At 55.5% G+C, this 17860-nt stretch overlaps 1 protein-coding gene across 1 annotated transcript; it reads left to right on the forward strand.

Annotated features, from left to right (window-relative positions):
- Positions 1 to 228: 228 nt before the first annotated feature.
- On the forward strand, positions 229 to 12544 carry Eppk1 (epiplakin 1). Its single transcript, XM_012948240.2, has one exon. The coding sequence runs from the start codon at positions 229 to 231 to the stop codon at positions 12178 to 12180; it is 11952 nt and encodes a 3983-aa protein (XP_012803694.2). The 3' UTR covers positions 12181 to 12544.
- Positions 12545 to 17860: the final 5316 nt, after the last annotated feature.

Below are 17860 nucleotides of genomic sequence, written 5' to 3' on the forward strand. Positions count from 1 at the left end.
AAAGGGCTGCTTCTGGGTGCTCAATACCACCGATGCTCAAAGTCAGTCCTGGAGTCAGAAGATGGATCCAGCACTCACCTGGCTTAGAAGGATGTACCTCTGATAAATACTATGACCATATCTTCCCTACCTGCCCAGCCACTCACTGTTCCTGACTGATTGAGTTTTTCTGTCCCCTACAGGATACAAGGAGACCTTGGGCAAGTTCGGCACAACCAGCTGTGTGCAATGAATGGCCACTCCTCTCCTCTTCATGTCCTGATTGCCAACGGCACTGAGCATGCCAGTGTCCCTCAAAACATGAAGGTCAGGCTGGGAGCCAACACCCCTTCCAGCCTCCAGGAAGAGGCTGCACCACACACCACAGCCAGGTGTGTCGCCGGGGTATATGTGGAGTCCTCAGGGCAGACCCAGAGCATTCATGCTGCCATGAAGCAGGGCCTTCTACCCACTGGGCTTGGACTGGCTTTGCTGGAGACCCAGGCAGCCACTGGGGGTCTTGTGAACCCTGCCCAAGGCCAGCTGCTCCCTGTGTCCGAGGCCCTGAGGCATGGGCTTGTTGGACTGGAATTGAAGGAGAAGTTGCTGACCGCAGAGCGTGCAGTGACTGGCTATCCTGACCCTTATGGGGATGGAAAGCTGTCCCTCTTCCAGGCCATCAAGAAGGAAGTTGTGGATAAGACCCTTGGGTGGAGTTGGTTGGAGGCTCAGCTAGCCACTGGTGGTCTGGTGGACCCTGACCGAGGTGTGCGAGTGGCCCCAGAGCTAGCCTGTCAAAAGGGGCTCTTAGATCAGGAGACATGGCACAGCCTGATGGAGCCAGAGTCTAGTGTGGATGCCCCAGGCTTCTTTGACCCCAACACATTGGAGCAAGTGCCATATCACATGCTGCTGGACAGGTGTGTGCGAGACCCCAGCTCAGGGCTCCTCCTGCTGCCCCTCAAGACCACCTTCCTCACTCTGGGTGGGGCAGCCAGTTCAGCAGAGCTGCTGGAGGCAGGAATCTTGGAGGAGGAGATAGTCCAGAGTTTGCAGGAGGGTACACTGGTGGTGTCAGATGTGAGCTCACGTCCTGAGGTGCAACGCTACCTAGAGGGTACTGGTGGCTTGGCAGGGGTTGTCCTACTGCCTGAAGGCCAAAAGAAGAGCTTCTTCCAGGCCTCCGTTGAGTACTTGCTCCCAAAGGGCCCTGCACTACAGCTCCTAGAGGCTCAGGCCGCCACTCGTACCCTAGTGAACCCAGCCACAGGCCAACGGCTGTGGGTGGACGAGGCAGTCAGGGCAGGCCTGGTTGGCCCAGAACTTCATGAGCAGCTCCTGATGGCAGAGCAGGCAGTGACTGGGTACCACGACCCTTTCAGCAGCTCCTGCATCCCCCTCTTCCAGGCTATGAAAAAAGAACTGGTGGATCAGTCACTGGCTCTGCGCCTCCTGGATGCCCAGTTGGCCACAGGTGGGATAATTTGCCCAGCCCGCAGATTCAGGCTGCCCCTGGAGGCTGCCCTGCGCTTCAGCTGCCTGGATGAGGAGACTCAGCAACGTCTCTCCCAGACAGCAGGCTTCTCAGATCCCAGCACACATGACAGCCTGCACTACGGGCAGTTACTGGCCCGCAGTGTCACTGACCCAGAGACGGGGCTCGCCTTCCTGCCCCTGCATAGGGAGACCCATGGAGAGGAGCCCCAGGGACCCATATTGATTGAACACAGCACTCGGCAGGCCCTTAGTGAGGTTACAACCTCTGTCTCCTCAGGGAGGTTCCAGGGCCGGCCTGTGTCCCTCTGGGAAATGCTCTTCTCTGAGGCAGTGCCCATGAAGCAGAGGGCAAAGCTGGCCCAGCAGTACCAGGAAGGGGCTCTGGCAGTGGAGGAATTGGCAGCCCAGCTGAAGGCCACTGTTGAACAGGCTGCAGCCAAGGCCAAAGTTACCTTTGCTGGGCTGAGGGACACTGTGACACCGGGAGAACTGCTGAAGGCTGACATTATCGACCAGGAGCTGTTTGAGCAGCTAGAACGTGGGCAGGCCTCAGCACAGGATATTGGTAGCCTGGACTCGGTGCAGAGGTATTTACAGGGCACAGGCTGCATTGCAGGCCTGTTACTGCCTGATTCCCAGCAGCATCTCAGCATCTATGAGGCCCGCAGCAAGGGGCTCCTCAGGCCTGGCACTGCCCTCATCCTGCTGGAGGCCCAAGCTGCCACAGGCTTCATCATCAACCCAAAAGAAAACAAGAGGTACTCTGTGGAGGAGGCACTGAGGGCTGGAGTCATTGGTCCCGATGTATATGGGAAGCTGCTGGCGGCCGAGCGCGCCGTCACAGGCTATACTGACCCCTACACCGGGGAGCAGATCTCACTTTTCCAGGCCATGCAGAGGGACCTCATAGTCAAGGACCATGGCATCCGCCTGCTGGAGGCTCAGATTGCCACAGGCGGTGTCATTGACCCCGTGCACAGTCACCGTGTGCCTGTGGACGTGGCCTACCAGCGCGGATACTTTGACCAGATGCTGAACTCAATCCTGTTGGACCCCTCTGATGACACCAAAGGCTTCTTTGACCCCAACACACATGAAAACCTCACCTACCTGCAGCTGCTGGAGCGCTGTGTACGTGACCCTGAGACAGGCCTGTACCTCCTGCCACTCAATAGCACACGGCCCCAGCTGGTAGATGGTCCCACCCGGCAGGCTTTCCAGAACTCGCTGTTATCTGTGAGGTATGGGCGGTTCCAAGGACAGAGGGTTTCTGCGTGGGAGCTGATCAATTCAGAATACTTCACTGAGGCCTGGCGGAGGCAGCTACTGCAGCACTATCGGCAGCACAAGGTCACAATGGATAGGGTTACTCAGCTGCTGGAGAGAGAGATGAGGAGATGGGCAGATATCACCCTGCCTGCATTGCAGGGTCGTGTCACTGCCTATCAGCTCCTGGAGGCCCGCATCATCAGCCAGGAGCTCCTGGACCAAGTGCTGGAGGGAGCAGTCAGCCCTGGTGCACTCCTCCACATGGAAGGCGTCCGCAGGTACCTGCAGGGCTCAGGCGCCATTGGTGGCGTGGTCCTGCAGCCCTCGAACCAAAGGCTAAGCCTGTACCAGGCTATGAAAAAGAAGCTGCTGGCACCTGGCGTGGCTATGGCCCTGCTGGAGGCGCAGGCAGCCACTGGAGCCATCAGAGACCTCTGCAGTATGGAGACCCTGTCAGTGGACGAGGCTGTGCGCAGAGGTGTGGTGGGGCCAGAAGTGTATGGCAGACTGAAGCGAGCTGAAGATGCTATCACTGGTTTCAGAGACCCATTTTCTGGAAAGAGGGTGTCCTTGTTCAAGGCCATGAAGAAGGGCCTTGTCCCTGTGGAGCAGGCTACCCGTCTACTAGAGGCCCAAGTATCCACAGGAGGGGTCATTGACCCCACAAGTCATCACCACCTGCCCATGCCCGTGGCTGTCCAGCGTGGCTGTGTCGACCAAGAGATGGAGGTGGCCTTGTCCAGATCTCCGAAGACCTTCCCCATGCCAGATGGCCGAGGGCACACCAGCTATGCCCAACTTCTGGAGCAGTGTCCCCAGGATGAGGCCTCTGGGCTTCACTTCTTGCCCCTGACAGAAGATGCCCCTGCTGTCCCCACTGACGCCCAGATCCAAGAAACCCTGCAGGCATCAGTGGGTACTGAGGATGGTGTGTCCCTCTGGGACTTGCTCACCTCCTGCCACTTTACTGAGCAGCAGCGCAGGGGTCTCCTAGAGGATGTGCGGGAGGGGAACACCTCTGTGCCGCAGCTGCAGGACACTGTGCGCAGCTGGGTGCACTCAGCAAAGCTAGCCCAGGCTGGCATCATGGTGCCAGGCCCACGGGGCGAGGTCCCTGCCATCTGGCTGAGGGATGCTGGCATCATCACCCAAGAGACCCTGGGAGCCCTAGCTCAGGGCATGCAGTCACCTGCTGAAGTAGTTGAGCAGCCCACAGTGAAGGCCTACCTCTGGGGTACGGGCTGCGTGGCTGGTGTGTGGCTACAACCCTCAGGGACCAAGGTGAGCATCACCCAGGCCATGAGAGATGGCCTCCTGCCCATGGGCCTGGGCCAGCAGCTGCTGGAGGCTCAGGTGGCCTCTGGCTCCCTTGTTGACCCAATAAGCAACCAGAGACTGTCAGTGGAGGGTGCAGTGAAGGCTGGCCTGGTGGGCAGGGAACTGAGTGAGCAGCTCAGGCAGGCAGAGCGGGCTGTGGTAGGTTACTCAGACCCCTACTCAGGGGGCTCCCTCTCTCTGTGGCAGGCCATGGAGAAGGGGCTTGTACCCCAGAGTGAGGGCTTTCCCCTTCTGCAAGTACAGCTGGCCACTGGTGGTGTGGTGGACCCTGTACACGGTGTACATGTGCCTCAGTCAGTGGCCTGTAGACTTGGCCTCCTGGATGAACAGACAAGCCAGGTACTGATTGCTACTGAGGAGAACAAGTTCTTCTTTGACCCCAATGCCCGTGAGAAGGTGACATACCAGCAGCTCAGGGAGCGCTGTGTGCTGGATGCTGACACTGGCCTGTGGCTGCTGCCACTGCCCCAGGACACTGCCCTTGAGGTGGATGACCACACTGCAGTGGCACTGAGGGCTATGAAGGTGCCCATCAGCATGGGGAGGTTCCAAGGACACAGTGTGTCGCTCTGGGACCTGCTCCACTCTGAGTATGTTGGTTCTGAAAAGCGGCGGGAACTGGTGGCCCTCTGTTCCTCTGGGCGAGCCACAGCCCTGCGGCAGGTAGTGAGTGCCATTACCACCCTGGTGGAGGCTACGGAGAGTCAGTCCCCGCAGGCCACCTTCAAAGGGCTCCGCAAGCAGGTGTCAGCCAGGGATTTGTTTAGGTCCCAGCTCATTAATAAGCAGACCCTGGACGAGCTGACTCAGGGGAAAAGGACAGTGGAGGAAGTGGCAGAGCTGGACAGTGTGAGGCGCTCCCTGGAAGGAGGCAGCTTCATCGCTGGGGTCCTTATTCAGGCTACCAAGGAGAAGATGAGTATTGCAGAGGCCCTGAGAAGACACATCCTGAGGCCTGGCACAGCCCTAGTGCTGCTGGAGGCACAGGCTGCTACTGGCTTCATCATTGACCCTGTGGAGAACCGAAAGATGACTGTGGAACAGGCGTTTCAGGCGGGGATGTTTGGCAAAGAAACCTTCGTGAAGCTGCTGGCGGCTGAGCGTGCCGTCACTGGATACACGGACCCCAATACTGGGGAGCAGATCTCGCTCTTCCAGGCCATGCAGCGGGACCTCATCGTCAGGGACCACGGCATCCGCCTGCTGGAGGCGCAGATCGCCACGGGCGGCATCATCGACCCTGTGCATAGTCACCGTGTGCCCGTGGATGTGGCCTACCAACGTGGGTACTTCAGTGAAGAGATGAACCACATTTTGGCCGACCCAAGCGACGACACCAAGGGTTTCTTTGACCCCAACACGCACGAGAACCTCACCTACCTGCAGCTGCTGGAGCGCTGTGTGGAGGACCCTGAGACGGGGCTGTACATGTTGGAAATTGTAGAGAAAGGCAGACCCTCCATACACATGGATGACACCATCAGGAAGGTTCTGCAATCTAGAACTGTGCAAATGCACATAGGGAGATTTGCAGGTCAGATGGTATCTGTGTGGGACCTACTGTCTTCTCAGTACTTCACGGCGGAAAGAAAGAGAAAGCTGATGCAGGAGTACCAAACCCAGAACATGGGCCTAGAGAAACTGTTGGAGGTGGTGACCACCTCCGTGGAAGAAATGGAAAAGCAAAACCAAGTCATCAAGGTGGCTGCCATCCATGGGGATGTGACTGCTATGGAACTGTTTGACTCTGGGGTTCTTGATAAGAAGACCCTGGATGAGCTGCACAGTGGGAAAAGGGGGTGTCAGGACCTACACCGACTTGAGCATGTCAACATCTACCTAGAAGGTAGTGGCTGCATTGCTGGGGTGACCACACCCCTCACACAGGAGGTGATGTGCTTCAGTGAGGCCAGCAAGAAAGAGCTCATCCCTGCAGGGTTTGCGGCTCAACTGCTGGAGGCACAGGCAGCCACTGGTTTCCTGATGGACCCCTGCACCCACCAGAGGCTGTCTGTGGATGAGGCTATAGCTGCTGGCCTGGTGGGAGAAGAGCTACAGGAAAGGCTTATGAATGCAGAGAAGGCAGCAAAGGGTTTCAAAGACCCAGGCTCAGGAGAAACCATCCCACTGTTCCAGGCCATGGAGAAGAAGCTAGTTAAGCGGGAGGATGCACTGAGACTGCTGGAAGTGCAGGTGGCGACTGGGGGAGTCATCGATCCACTGCACCACCACCGAGTCCCACTAGAAACAGCATTCAGACGTGGCTGTCTGCACAAGGACATGGTCATGCTTGTTGCTGATCAGAAGCACATGAGGAGAAGGTTTGTGGATCCCAACACCCAGGAGAAGGTCACTTACCAAGAGCTGCAGGACAGGTGCCAGAAGGAGGAGGATTCAGGCTGGGCTCTATTCCCAGTGGTCAAAGACACAAAGGACAGTGAGTATGTCGATGAGGCAACTAAGAAGGCACTGGAGGCAGAGCAGGTGGCAGTGACTGTGGGGAGATACAGAGGCCAGAGGCGATCCGTATGGGAGCTTCTGAACTCTGAGTATGTGACCAAGGAGAAAAAGCTTGAGCTGGTCAGGATCTACAAAAAAGACACCAAAAGAGCCCTTGATAAGGTGGTCAAGGTTATTCTACAAATGATTGCAGACAAGGAAGAGGGTGGCAAAAATCTCTGGTTCCGAGGCATCAGAACACAAGTCACAGCGGCAGAGCTCCTCAACTCAGCAGTCATCACAAAACAGACCTACACAGAACTGGAGGAAGGCAGAATCACCGTGGAACAGATCCAAAGAAATGAAGATGTCAAAAGATACTTGGAGGGCACCAGCTGCATCGCGGGCGTCCTGGTGCCCGTGCAGGGCGAGCCGGGCCGCCAGGAGAAGATGAGCATCTACCAGGCCATGTGGAAGGGCGTGCTGCGGCCCGGCACGGCCCTGGTGCTCCTGGAGGCTCAGGCGGCCACCGGCTTTGTCATCGACCCCGTGCACAACCGCAGACTGTCCGTGGAGGAGGCCGTGGCTGCGGGTGTGGTGGGTGGCGAGATCCGAGAGAAGCTGCTGGCGGCCGAGCGCGCCGTCACTGGATACACGGACCCCTACTCCGGGGAGCAGATCTCGCTCTTCCAGGCCATGCAGAGGGACCTCATCGTCAGGGACCATGGCATCCGCCTGCTGGAGGCGCAGATCGCCACGGGTGGCGTCATCGACCCCGTGCACAGCCACCGCGTGCCCGTGGACGTGGCCTACCAGCGCGGCTACTTTGACCAGGAGATGAACCAGGTGCTGGCTGACTCCAGCGACGACACCAAGGGCTTCTTCGACCCCAACACACACGAGAACCTCACCTACCTGCAGCTGCTGCACCGCTGTGTGCGTGACCCGGACACCGGGCTCTTCATGCTTCAGCTGGCCGGCAAGGGCTCCGCCGTCAACCAGCTGAGCGAGGAGCTGCGCAGAGCCCTGCGTGAAGCCCGCGTGACCCCGGGCTCGGGAGACTTCCAGGGCCAGAGCATCTCCGTCTGGGAGCTTCTCTTCTACCGTGAGGTGCCAGAGAGCACGCGCCAGGATCTGCTGCGCAGGTACCAGGCGGGTGTGCTGACCGTCCAGGACCTTAGCACCACCCTCGTCTCGCAGCTGGCCCAGGCTGAGGACAGGAGGCCCCGCTCGGACCCACAGAGGGCCCTCAGTGTGGCCACCATGGAGGTCAGGGTGGGACGACTCCGCGGTCACGCGGTGCCCGTGTGGGATGTCCTGACGTCCGGCTACGTGAGCGTGCACATCCGTGAGGATCTGCTGGCCCAGCTCAGGTCGGGAAAGCTGGCCCTGCCTGCGCTGACCCACACTCTCACCAGCATCATCGAGGAGGCGGAGGAGACCGAGGCAGCCCGGCCCAGCCTGGGGCACGCCTCGTCCAGCCAGCGGGTCCCAGGGCCCGGCACCTCGGGTTCCTCCCTAGGCACAGTCGGGTTGGAGGTCGAGGCCGTGGACGTCACTGAGGCCGCCAGGGGCCAGCAGGAGGGGACGCTGCGCTCGGCCACCATGGAGGTGGGCTGCGGCCAGTTCCGCGGTCAGCGGGTCTCTGTATGGGAGGTCCTCTTCTCCTCGTACCTGAGCGAGGCCCGCAGAAAGGAGCTCCTTGCCCAGCACTTGGCTGGCACCCTGGGGCTGCCCGAGCTCGTTGCCACCCTCACCCAGATCATCGAGGAGAGCGAGGAGCGGCTCAGCAAGGTGTCCTTTCCTGGTCTGAGGCGCCAGGTGTCTGCATCCGAGCTGCGCACTTCTGGGATCTTGGATTCCGACACCCTGCGTGACCTGGCCCAGGGCACCAAGACCCTGCAGGAGGTGAAGGAAATGGACTCCGTGAAACGGTTCCTGGAGGGCACCAGCTGCATCGCGGGCGTCCTGGTGCCCGTGCAGGGCGAGCCGGGCCGCCAGGAGAAGATGAGCATCTACCAGGCCATGTGGAAGGGCGTGCTGCGGCCCGGCACGGCCCTGGTGCTCCTGGAGGCTCAGGCGGCCACCGGCTTTGTCATCGACCCCGTGCACAACCGCAGACTGTCCGTGGAGGAGGCCGTGGCTGCGGGCGTGGTGGGTGGCGAGATCCGAGAGAAGCTGCTGGCGGCCGAGCGCGCCGTCACTGGATACACGGACCCCTACTCCGGGGAGCAGATCTCGCTCTTCCAGGCCATGCAGAGGGACCTCATCGTCAGGGACCATGGCATCCGCCTGCTGGAGGCGCAGATCGCCACGGGTGGCGTCATCGACCCCGTGCACAGCCACCGCGTGCCCGTGGACGTGGCCTACCAGCGCGGCTACTTTGACCAGGAGATGAACCAGGTGCTGGCTGACTCCAGCGACGACACCAAGGGCTTCTTCGACCCCAACACACACGAGAACCTCACCTACCTGCAGCTGCTGCACCGCTGTGTGCGTGACCCGGACACCGGGCTCTTCATGCTTCAGCTGGCCGGCAAGGGCTCCGCCGTCAACCAGCTGAGCGAGGAGCTGCGCAGAGCCCTGCGTGAAGCCCGCGTGACCCCGGGCTCGGGAGACTTCCAGGGCCAGAGCATCTCCGTCTGGGAGCTTCTCTTCTACCGTGAGGTGCCAGAGAGCACGCGCCAGGATCTGCTGCGCAGGTACCAGGCGGGTGTGCTGACCGTCCAGGACCTTAGCACCACCCTCGTCTCGCAGCTGGCCCAGGCTGAGGACAGGAGGCCCCGCTCGGACCCACAGAGGGCCCTCAGTGTGGCCACCATGGAGGTCAGGGTGGGACGACTCCGCGGTCACGCGGTGCCCGTGTGGGATGTCCTGACGTCCGGCTACGTGAGCGTGCACATCCGTGAGGATCTGCTGGCCCAGCTCAGGTCGGGAAAGCTGGCCCTGCCTGCGCTGACCCACACTCTCACCAGCATCATCGAGGAGGCGGAGGAGACCGAGGCAGCCCGGCCCAGCCTGGGGCACGCCTCGTCCAGCCAGCGGGTCCCAGGGCCCGGCACCTCGGGTTCCTCCCTAGGCACAGTCGGGTTGGAGGTCGAGGCCGTGGACGTCACTGAGGCCGCCAGGGGCCAGCAGGAGGGGACGCTGCGCTCGGCCACCATGGAGGTGGGCTGCGGCCAGTTCCGCGGTCAGCGGGTCTCTGTATGGGAGGTCCTCTTCTCCTCGTACCTGAGCGAGGCCCGCAGAAAGGAGCTCCTTGCCCAGCACTTGGCTGGCACCCTGGGGCTGCCCGAGCTCGTTGCCACCCTCACCCAGATCATCGAGGAGAGCGAGGAGCGGCTCAGCAAGGTGTCCTTTCCTGGTCTGAGGCGCCAGGTGTCTGCATCCGAGCTGCGCACTTCTGGGATCTTGGATTCCGACACCCTGCGTGACCTGGCCCAGGGCACCAAGACCCTGCAGGAGGTGAAGGAAATGGACTCCGTGAAACGGTTCCTGGAGGGCACCAGCTGCATCGCGGGCGTCCTGGTGCCCGTGCAGGGCGAGCCGGGCCGCCAGGAGAAGATGAGCATCTACCAGGCCATGTGGAAGGGCGTGCTGCGGCCCGGCACGGCCCTGGTGCTCCTGGAGGCTCAGGCGGCCACCGGCTTTGTCATCGACCCCGTGCACAACCGCAGACTGTCCGTGGAGGAGGCCGTGGCTGCGGGCGTGGTGGGTGGCGAGATCCGAGAGAAGCTGCTGGCGGCCGAGCGCGCCGTCACTGGATACACGGACCCCTACTCCGGGGAGCAGATCTCGCTCTTCCAGGCCATGCAGAGGGACCTCATCGTCAGGGACCATGGCATCCGCCTGCTGGAGGCGCAGATCGCCACGGGTGGCGTCATCGACCCCGTGCACAGCCACCGCGTGCCCGTGGACGTGGCCTACCAGCGCGGCTACTTTGACCAGGAGATGAACCAGGTGCTGGCTGACTCCAGCGACGACACCAAGGGCTTCTTCGACCCCAACACACACGAGAACCTCACCTACCTGCAGCTGCTGCACCGCTGTGTGCGTGACCCGGACACCGGGCTCTTCATGCTTCAGCTGGCCGGCAAGGGCTCCGCCGTCAACCAGCTGAGCGAGGAGCTGCGCAGAGCCCTGCGTGAAGCCCGCGTGACCCCGGGCTCGGGAGACTTCCAGGGCCAGAGCATCTCCGTCTGGGAGCTTCTCTTCTACCGTGAGGTGCCAGAGAGCACGCGCCAGGATCTGCTGCGCAGGTACCAGGCGGGTGTGCTGACCGTCCAGGACCTTAGCACCACCCTCGTCTCGCAGCTGGCCCAGGCTGAGGACAGGAGGCCCCGCTCGGACCCACAGAGGGCCCTCAGTGTGGCCACCATGGAGGTCAGGGTGGGACGACTCCGCGGTCACGCGGTGCCCGTGTGGGATGTCCTGACGTCCGGCTACGTGAGCGTGCACATCCGTGAGGATCTGCTGGCCCAGCTCAGGTCGGGAAAGCTGGCCCTGCCTGCGCTGACCCACACTCTCACCAGCATCATCGAGGAGGCGGAGGAGACCGAGGCAGCCCGGCCCAGCCTGGGGCACGCCTCGTCCAGCCAGCGGGTCCCAGGGCCCGGCACCTCGGGTTCCTCCCTAGGCACAGTCGGGTTGGAGGTCGAGGCCGTGGACGTCACTGAGGCCGCCAGGGGCCAGCAGGAGGGGACGCTGCGCTCGGCCACCATGGAGGTGGGCTGCGGCCAGTTCCGCGGTCAGCGGGTCTCTGTATGGGAGGTCCTCTTCTCCTCGTACCTGAGCGAGGCCCGCAGAAAGGAGCTCCTTGCCCAGCACTTGGCTGGCACCCTGGGGCTGCCCGAGCTCGTTGCCACCCTCACCCAGATCATCGAGGAGAGCGAGGAGCGGCTCAGCAAGGTGTCCTTTCCTGGTCTGAGGCGCCAGGTGTCTGCATCCGAGCTGCGCACTTCTGGGATCTTGGATTCCGACACCCTGCGTGACCTGGCCCAGGGCACCAAGACCCTGCAGGAGGTGAAGGAAATGGACTCCGTGAAACGGTTCCTGGAGGGCACCAGCTGCATCGCGGGCGTCCTGGTGCCCGTGCAGGGCGAGCCGGGCCGCCAGGAGAAGATGAGCATCTACCAGGCCATGTGGAAGGGCGTGCTGCGGCCCGGCACGGCCCTGGTGCTCCTGGAGGCTCAGGCGGCCACCGGCTTTGTCATCGACCCCGTGCACAACCGCAGACTGTCCGTGGAGGAGGCCGTGGCTGCGGGCGTGGTGGGTGGCGAGATCCGAGAGAAGCTGCTGGCGGCCGAGCGCGCCGTCACTGGATACACGGACCCCTACTCCGGGGAGCAGATCTCGCTCTTCCAGGCCATGCAGAGGGACCTCATTGTCAGGGACCATGGCATCCGCCTGCTGGAGGCGCAGATCGCCACGGGTGGCGTCATCGACCCCGTGCACAGCCACCGCGTGCCCGTGGACGTGGCCTACCAGCGCGGCTACTTTGACCAGGAGATGAACCAGGTGCTGGCTGACTCCAGCGACGACACCAAGGGCTTCTTCGACCCCAACACACACGAGAACCTCACCTACCTGCAGCTGCTGCAGAGGGCTACTCTGGAACCTGAGAGTGGTCTTTTGTTTCTGTCTGTCTCTAAGGTCTGATTCAGTGTTATACTAAATAGAATCACCATTTTTTAAAAAATCATTTCCTTATTCTGATCTTGGACATCTATTGTCTTTGTAGTGTTTAGAAAACATTCTATTGAATTTTATTTATTCGATAGAGAGAGAGAGGGAAAGAGAGAGCTAGAGAGAAAGTCAGGTAGAGTGCTGTTGCAGTCAAACTCCATATGCATGCACCACCTCATATGTCTGGCTTACGCGGGTCTTGGGTAGCTGTACATGGGTCCTTTGGCTTTGCAGGCAAGCACCTTAACCACTAAGCCATCTCTCCAGGCTGTCTGTCTTGGTGTGTTTTAACTGGCTGGCAGTTGTACGTCTTCAGTTATAGTGGATTTAAATTCTTTTTTTCCCTATTTATTTATTTATTTATTTATTTATTTATATGTGTGTGTGAGAGAGAGAGGGAGGGAGGGATTGGGAGAGAATGGTCATGCCTTGGCATCCAGCTGCTGTAAATGAACTCCAGATGCATGGGCCACATTGTGCACCTGCCTCATGTGGGTCCCGGGTAATTTAACTTGGGTCCTTTGGCTTGTAGGCCAGTGCTTTTACTGCTAAGCCATCTCTGCAACCCGTAATTCTTTCTGTTCTGTGCTGTTTGATTTCCGTCTTTTTATGTCATTCTTTCTCCATACATTCTTCTGACATTTGGGAATGTTTCTTTTTGAAACAGGCTCTCTCTGTAGGCCACACCACCCTGTCCTGGAACTCACTAAGTAGCTCCAGCCAGGTATGATCTCATGTTATCCTTTCACTTCAACTTTCCTTATACTGGGATTACAGGTGTCAGCCACCAATACAATGACAATGACTCGATACTTTTAACCAGCCAAACCAGTTCGTATGTGCCTTTAAGCCCAGAACTGAAGAGGTTGAGGGCATATGATTGCTGTGTGTTCCACACCAGCCTGGAACTATAGTGAATTCAGGTCAGCCTAGGCTAACATGAAACTGTACCTCAATATTTTCTGGGCTGGGGAGATGGTTCAACAGTTAAAGGTGCTTGTTTGCAAAGTCTGCTGCCTAAGTTATATTCCCCAGCGTTCACATAAATTCAGACCCATAAAGTGGCACTTTCATCTTTAGTTTGTTTGCAGTGGCAAAAGATCCTGGCATGTCCACATCCTCCCCTCCCCCTCCCCTCCCCTCCCCTCCCCTCCCCTCTCCTCTCCTCTCCTCTCCTCTCCTCTCCTCTCCTCTCCTCTCCTCTCCTCTTCTCCCTCCCTCCCTCTCTAATAAATAAATAAAAATAAAAAATAAAATAAAAATAAAATAAATAAAAATAAAAATAAAATATAGCCGGGCGTGATGGCGCACACCTTTAATCCCAGCACTTGGGAGGCAGAGGTAGGAGGATCGCCATGAGTTCAAGGCCACCCTGGGACTACATAGTGAATTCCAGGTCAGCCTGAGCCAGAGTGAGACCCTACTTCAAAAAACCAAAAATAAATAAATAAATAAATAATAATAATGATAAAATAAAATATAAAAAATATTTTTACCCTTGTCTCTCTGCATATTACATGAAGTATCTCTTCTTTTTGTTGTAGTCCAATTTTTACTGTATGCATTTCGATGAGTTATAACATGAGGTTCTTGTTTTGGCATATGCCGTTTCCCACCAGTTGAAGACTTCAGCTCAGTAGCTGTGCCTGGGCTAAGCCCGCTCCCAGTGCTCTGTCCTCAGTGCGCAGCTTACTCTGCCCCCCACCAGCAGCTCGGTCTTGTGTGCCCCACCCAGCAAGTGACTGGCTGACCGGCTCAGTTCGGAGTGTGCCCAGCTGGCACTTTACCAGGAAATGTTTGTTTGTGTAGAACCAGAACTCTTGTTCGGAACGTTTGGGGCACTTCTTTTTGTTTTAAAAAGAAAGGGATTTTTCTTGGCTCCAGGTTCAGAAGATGCAGGGCCGGCAGCCTGGTCCTGGCTTACTTGCTGGACGTGTCCCAAAGTAGAACAAGGCCTCACGTGAAAAGAGGCAGAAGAGTGAGGACTTTCTTCTATAACTCTTAATTTTTTAAAAGTTTATTTGAGAGAGAGAGACAGACATAGAGAAAGAAGCAGACAGAAAGATAGTGATTCCAGGCATGGTGGTGTATACCTTTAATCCCAGCACTCGGGGGGGCAGAGGTAGAAGGATTGCCGTGAGTTTGAGGCCACCCTGAGACTCCATAGTGAATTCCAGGTCAGCCTGGCTAGAGTGAGACCCTACCTCAAACCACCCCCCCAAAAAAAATAAAAAAGAAAGAAAGATAGTGGGTATGGACAACAGGGTCTCCTTCCACTACCAACAAGAAGCATGCAGCACTTTGAGCATCTGACTGGGGAGTTGAACCCTGTCAGGATTTGTAAGCAATCTTTATGTTCTGTTTTCTAACTTTTCTTTTTGAAGTAGTCTTGCTCTAGTCCAGGCTGACCTGGAATTCACTATGGAGTCCCAGACTGACCTCAAATTCACAGTGATCCTATTATAAACTTTTTTTGTTTTCTGTTTTTAGAGGTAGGATATCACTCTAGCTCTGGCTGACCTGGAATTCACTATGGAGTCTCAGGGTGGCCTCGAACTCACGGCGATCCTCCTACCTCTGCCTTCCAAGTGCTGGGATTAAGGCATATGCCACCACGCCTGGCAACTTTTTTATTTTTTAAAAACCACATTTTATTCAGTTTTTACAAAGAGTGGGGAAAGGGGAAGGCTGGGAGGTAAAGGGAGATGGAGTGGGGAGAAGAGAAGCTCACCACATGGAGGCCAAAAGCCCATGTGGGCCATGTGTAGCTCAGGAGTCCATGTGACCAGATATGGATCTGGGGAAAAAAATATGAGAGGGAATTTAAAAAGTAATGTGCACTTTCAAGAAGGACCAAAAGTGAAGATAGTAATAAAAGAAAAAAAAGGGTCTCTTCCCCATCCAAAGATTGGAAAACACTGCTGCCAGCTCCAGAGAAAAGGGAAAATGGGCTTTAAATTATGATTTATTTATTTATAAGAGAAAGAGAGAGAGGGACAGAATATATATTGTATATATTGGCACACTAAGACCTCTTGCTACCATAAATGAACTCCAGACATATATACCTTTGTGTGGGTATTGGGGAATTGAACCCAGGCCATTTTTCCAGCTCTATTTTTTAAAATTTAATTTATTAGTTTTCAGCAAATATAGGCAGTTTGGTACCATTGTTTAGGCTCATCCATGACCTACCCTCCCAATGGCCCCTCCTTGTTGATGTAAATGGGTCATGCATTGTGGAGTTAACCCACAGTTATTGGTATGACAAATGTCTCTGCATGTCATGACCCAACATGTGGCTCTGACATTCTTTCCACCCCCTCTTCCGCAAAATTTCCCTGAGCAATGTTGGGTTCATTTCTGGTCTGCTTCAGTGCTGAGGTGTTGGGGGCCTCTGAGGCTCTGGCTCTCTTATTTGGTAGGAGTTGATTTTTGTCTGTGTTGGTCTCCTTCCCCTTTGATTTTTTGATGTTTGTTATCCTTCTTGGGGTAAGATGGAATCTCATAGTTGTTGTAATTTGCATTTCTGTGATGATTAGGGATGATGAACATTTTCTTAAGTGTGTGTTTGCTATTTGTATTTCTTCCTCTGTGAACTGCCTGTTCATCTCTTTGCTCCATTTTGTGAGTGGGTGTTTGTCTTCTTATTGTTTAGATTTTTGAGTTCTTTGTAGATTCTACAGATTAGGCCTCTATCAGTTGGATAACCCGCAAATATTTTCTCCCATTCTGTGGGTAATCTATTGGCTTTGCTTATTATATGCTTGTCTGTAAAGAAACTCTCCAGCTTCATATGATCCCATTGGTTGAGTGACTGTTTAAGATCGTGAGCCATTGGGGTTTTGTTCAGGAAGTCTTTTTCCATTCCTATATCATGGAAAGTGCTTCCTAAATTTTCTTCCAGTAGTATTCAAGTTTCTGGTCTTATGTTGAAGTCTTTGGTCCATTTGGATTTGAGTGTAGTGCATGGTGAAATGTGTGGATCAAGTTTCAGTTTCCTGCATGTGGTTATTCAGTTTGTCCAGCACCATTTGTTGACAATGCTATCTTTTTTCCAGCCTATATTGTTCGGGCCTTTGTCGAATATCAAGTAGCTATAGTTGCTTGACCCTAAATCCGGTCCCAAGTCTATCCCATTGGTCTATACTACTGTTTTTATGCCAGTACCATACTATTTTTATTACTATGGCTTTGTAGTATAGCTTTAGATCAGGTATGGTGATGCCACAGAGGTATTTCTTTTGCCCAGCCCTATTCTTTTTTGTAATAGAGATGAAACAAAGGATCTAAAAAAATCTTAAATCTGGGAGGCAGAGGTAGGAGGATTGCTGTGAGCTCAAGGCTAGCCTGGAAATACAGAGTGAGATCCAGGTCAGTCTGGGCTAGACTTACATCCTATCTCAAAAAAAAGAAAAATTATACACATATATAAGATATGGGCTGCAAAGAGCCCTGACATACGGTAGTCTCCACAAGGTTGCCGTTAAGCCTCACTTCTAGGAGCACTTGAAAATGCACTCAGCCATCAACACGTGGCTCACTGGGGCAGGTGGAGGGGGGCAGGCCCTGCCTGGCTCACTTGGCAGCATGGGCACCTGCAGGGCCCTGGCCTTCTTTACTGCAGAAGAACCTGCCCATGCTTGTGGACATGACTTCCTCTAAGCTGACCTACGTGCAATGTGCTGAGCTTCCTGATTCCATGAAATCATGTTTTCTACCAAATTTGGGAAGTTTTCAACATTATTACTTCAAAATATTTTTGTAGGGACTGAAGAGATAGCTTAGTGGTTAAGGTGCTTGCCTGCCAAGCCATAGGACCCAGGTTCAATTCCTCAGGACTCACGTAAGCCAGATGTACAAGATGACACATGCATCTGGAGTTCATTTGCAGGGATAGTGGCCCTGGTGCTCCCATTCTCTCTCTATCTGTCTTTCTCTCTCTCTCTCAAATAAATAAATTAATTAAGTTAATTTTTTGCAGCACTCAGGAGGCAGAGGTAGGAGGATCGCTGTGAGTTCAAGGCCACCTTGAGACTACATTGTTACTTCCAGGTCAGCCTGAGCTAGAGTGAGATCTTACCTCAAAAGTACAAAAAAAAAAAAAAAAAAACCTATGGTCATATCTTTCTTTCCTAAATACATTGATATCAGGTATTGTTTTATATGTCTCTAACGCTTTGCTTATCTTTGATTTTTGAAAATATTTCTACATCTTAGATTGGCGAACTCACAGATACACACACATGCTGCAAACCTATAAATATAATAGCTTTTTGGTGTTAGTGAGGATTCTCTCTCCCCTCTACTCAGTGTGTGTGTGTGTGTTAGAGATTGAGACCAGGGCATTATGCATGCAATGTAAACACTATACCCACTGAGCTATATTCCAAACCCCAGTGCTAAGGGTTAAACTCAGCTTCTTGCAAATGTTAATTATTCATAATCTATTTCATGCTTACTGAATGAATCATCTGTCATCTCCATCCACTTGTTGAGGTAACTATTGAATTTTTTTGTTTTGTTTTGTTTTTCGAGGCAGGGTCTCACTCTAGCCCAGGCTGACCTGGAATTCACTATGTAGTCTCAGGGGGGCCTTGAACTCTTGGTAATCCTCCTACCTGTGCCTCCCGAGTGCTAAGATTAAAGGCGT

This window comes from Jaculus jaculus, chromosome 2, assembly GCF_020740685.1.
Source record: "Jaculus jaculus isolate mJacJac1 chromosome 2, mJacJac1.mat.Y.cur, whole genome shotgun sequence".
Taxonomy (NCBI): Eukaryota; Metazoa; Chordata; class Mammalia; order Rodentia; family Dipodidae; genus Jaculus; species Jaculus jaculus.

Bases quoted from the DNA above. Each gene is read 5' to 3' on its own strand.
- Eppk1 (XM_012948240.2), top strand. From the start codon at position 229: ATGAATGGCCACTCCTCTCCTCTTCATGTCCTGATTGCCAACGGCACT.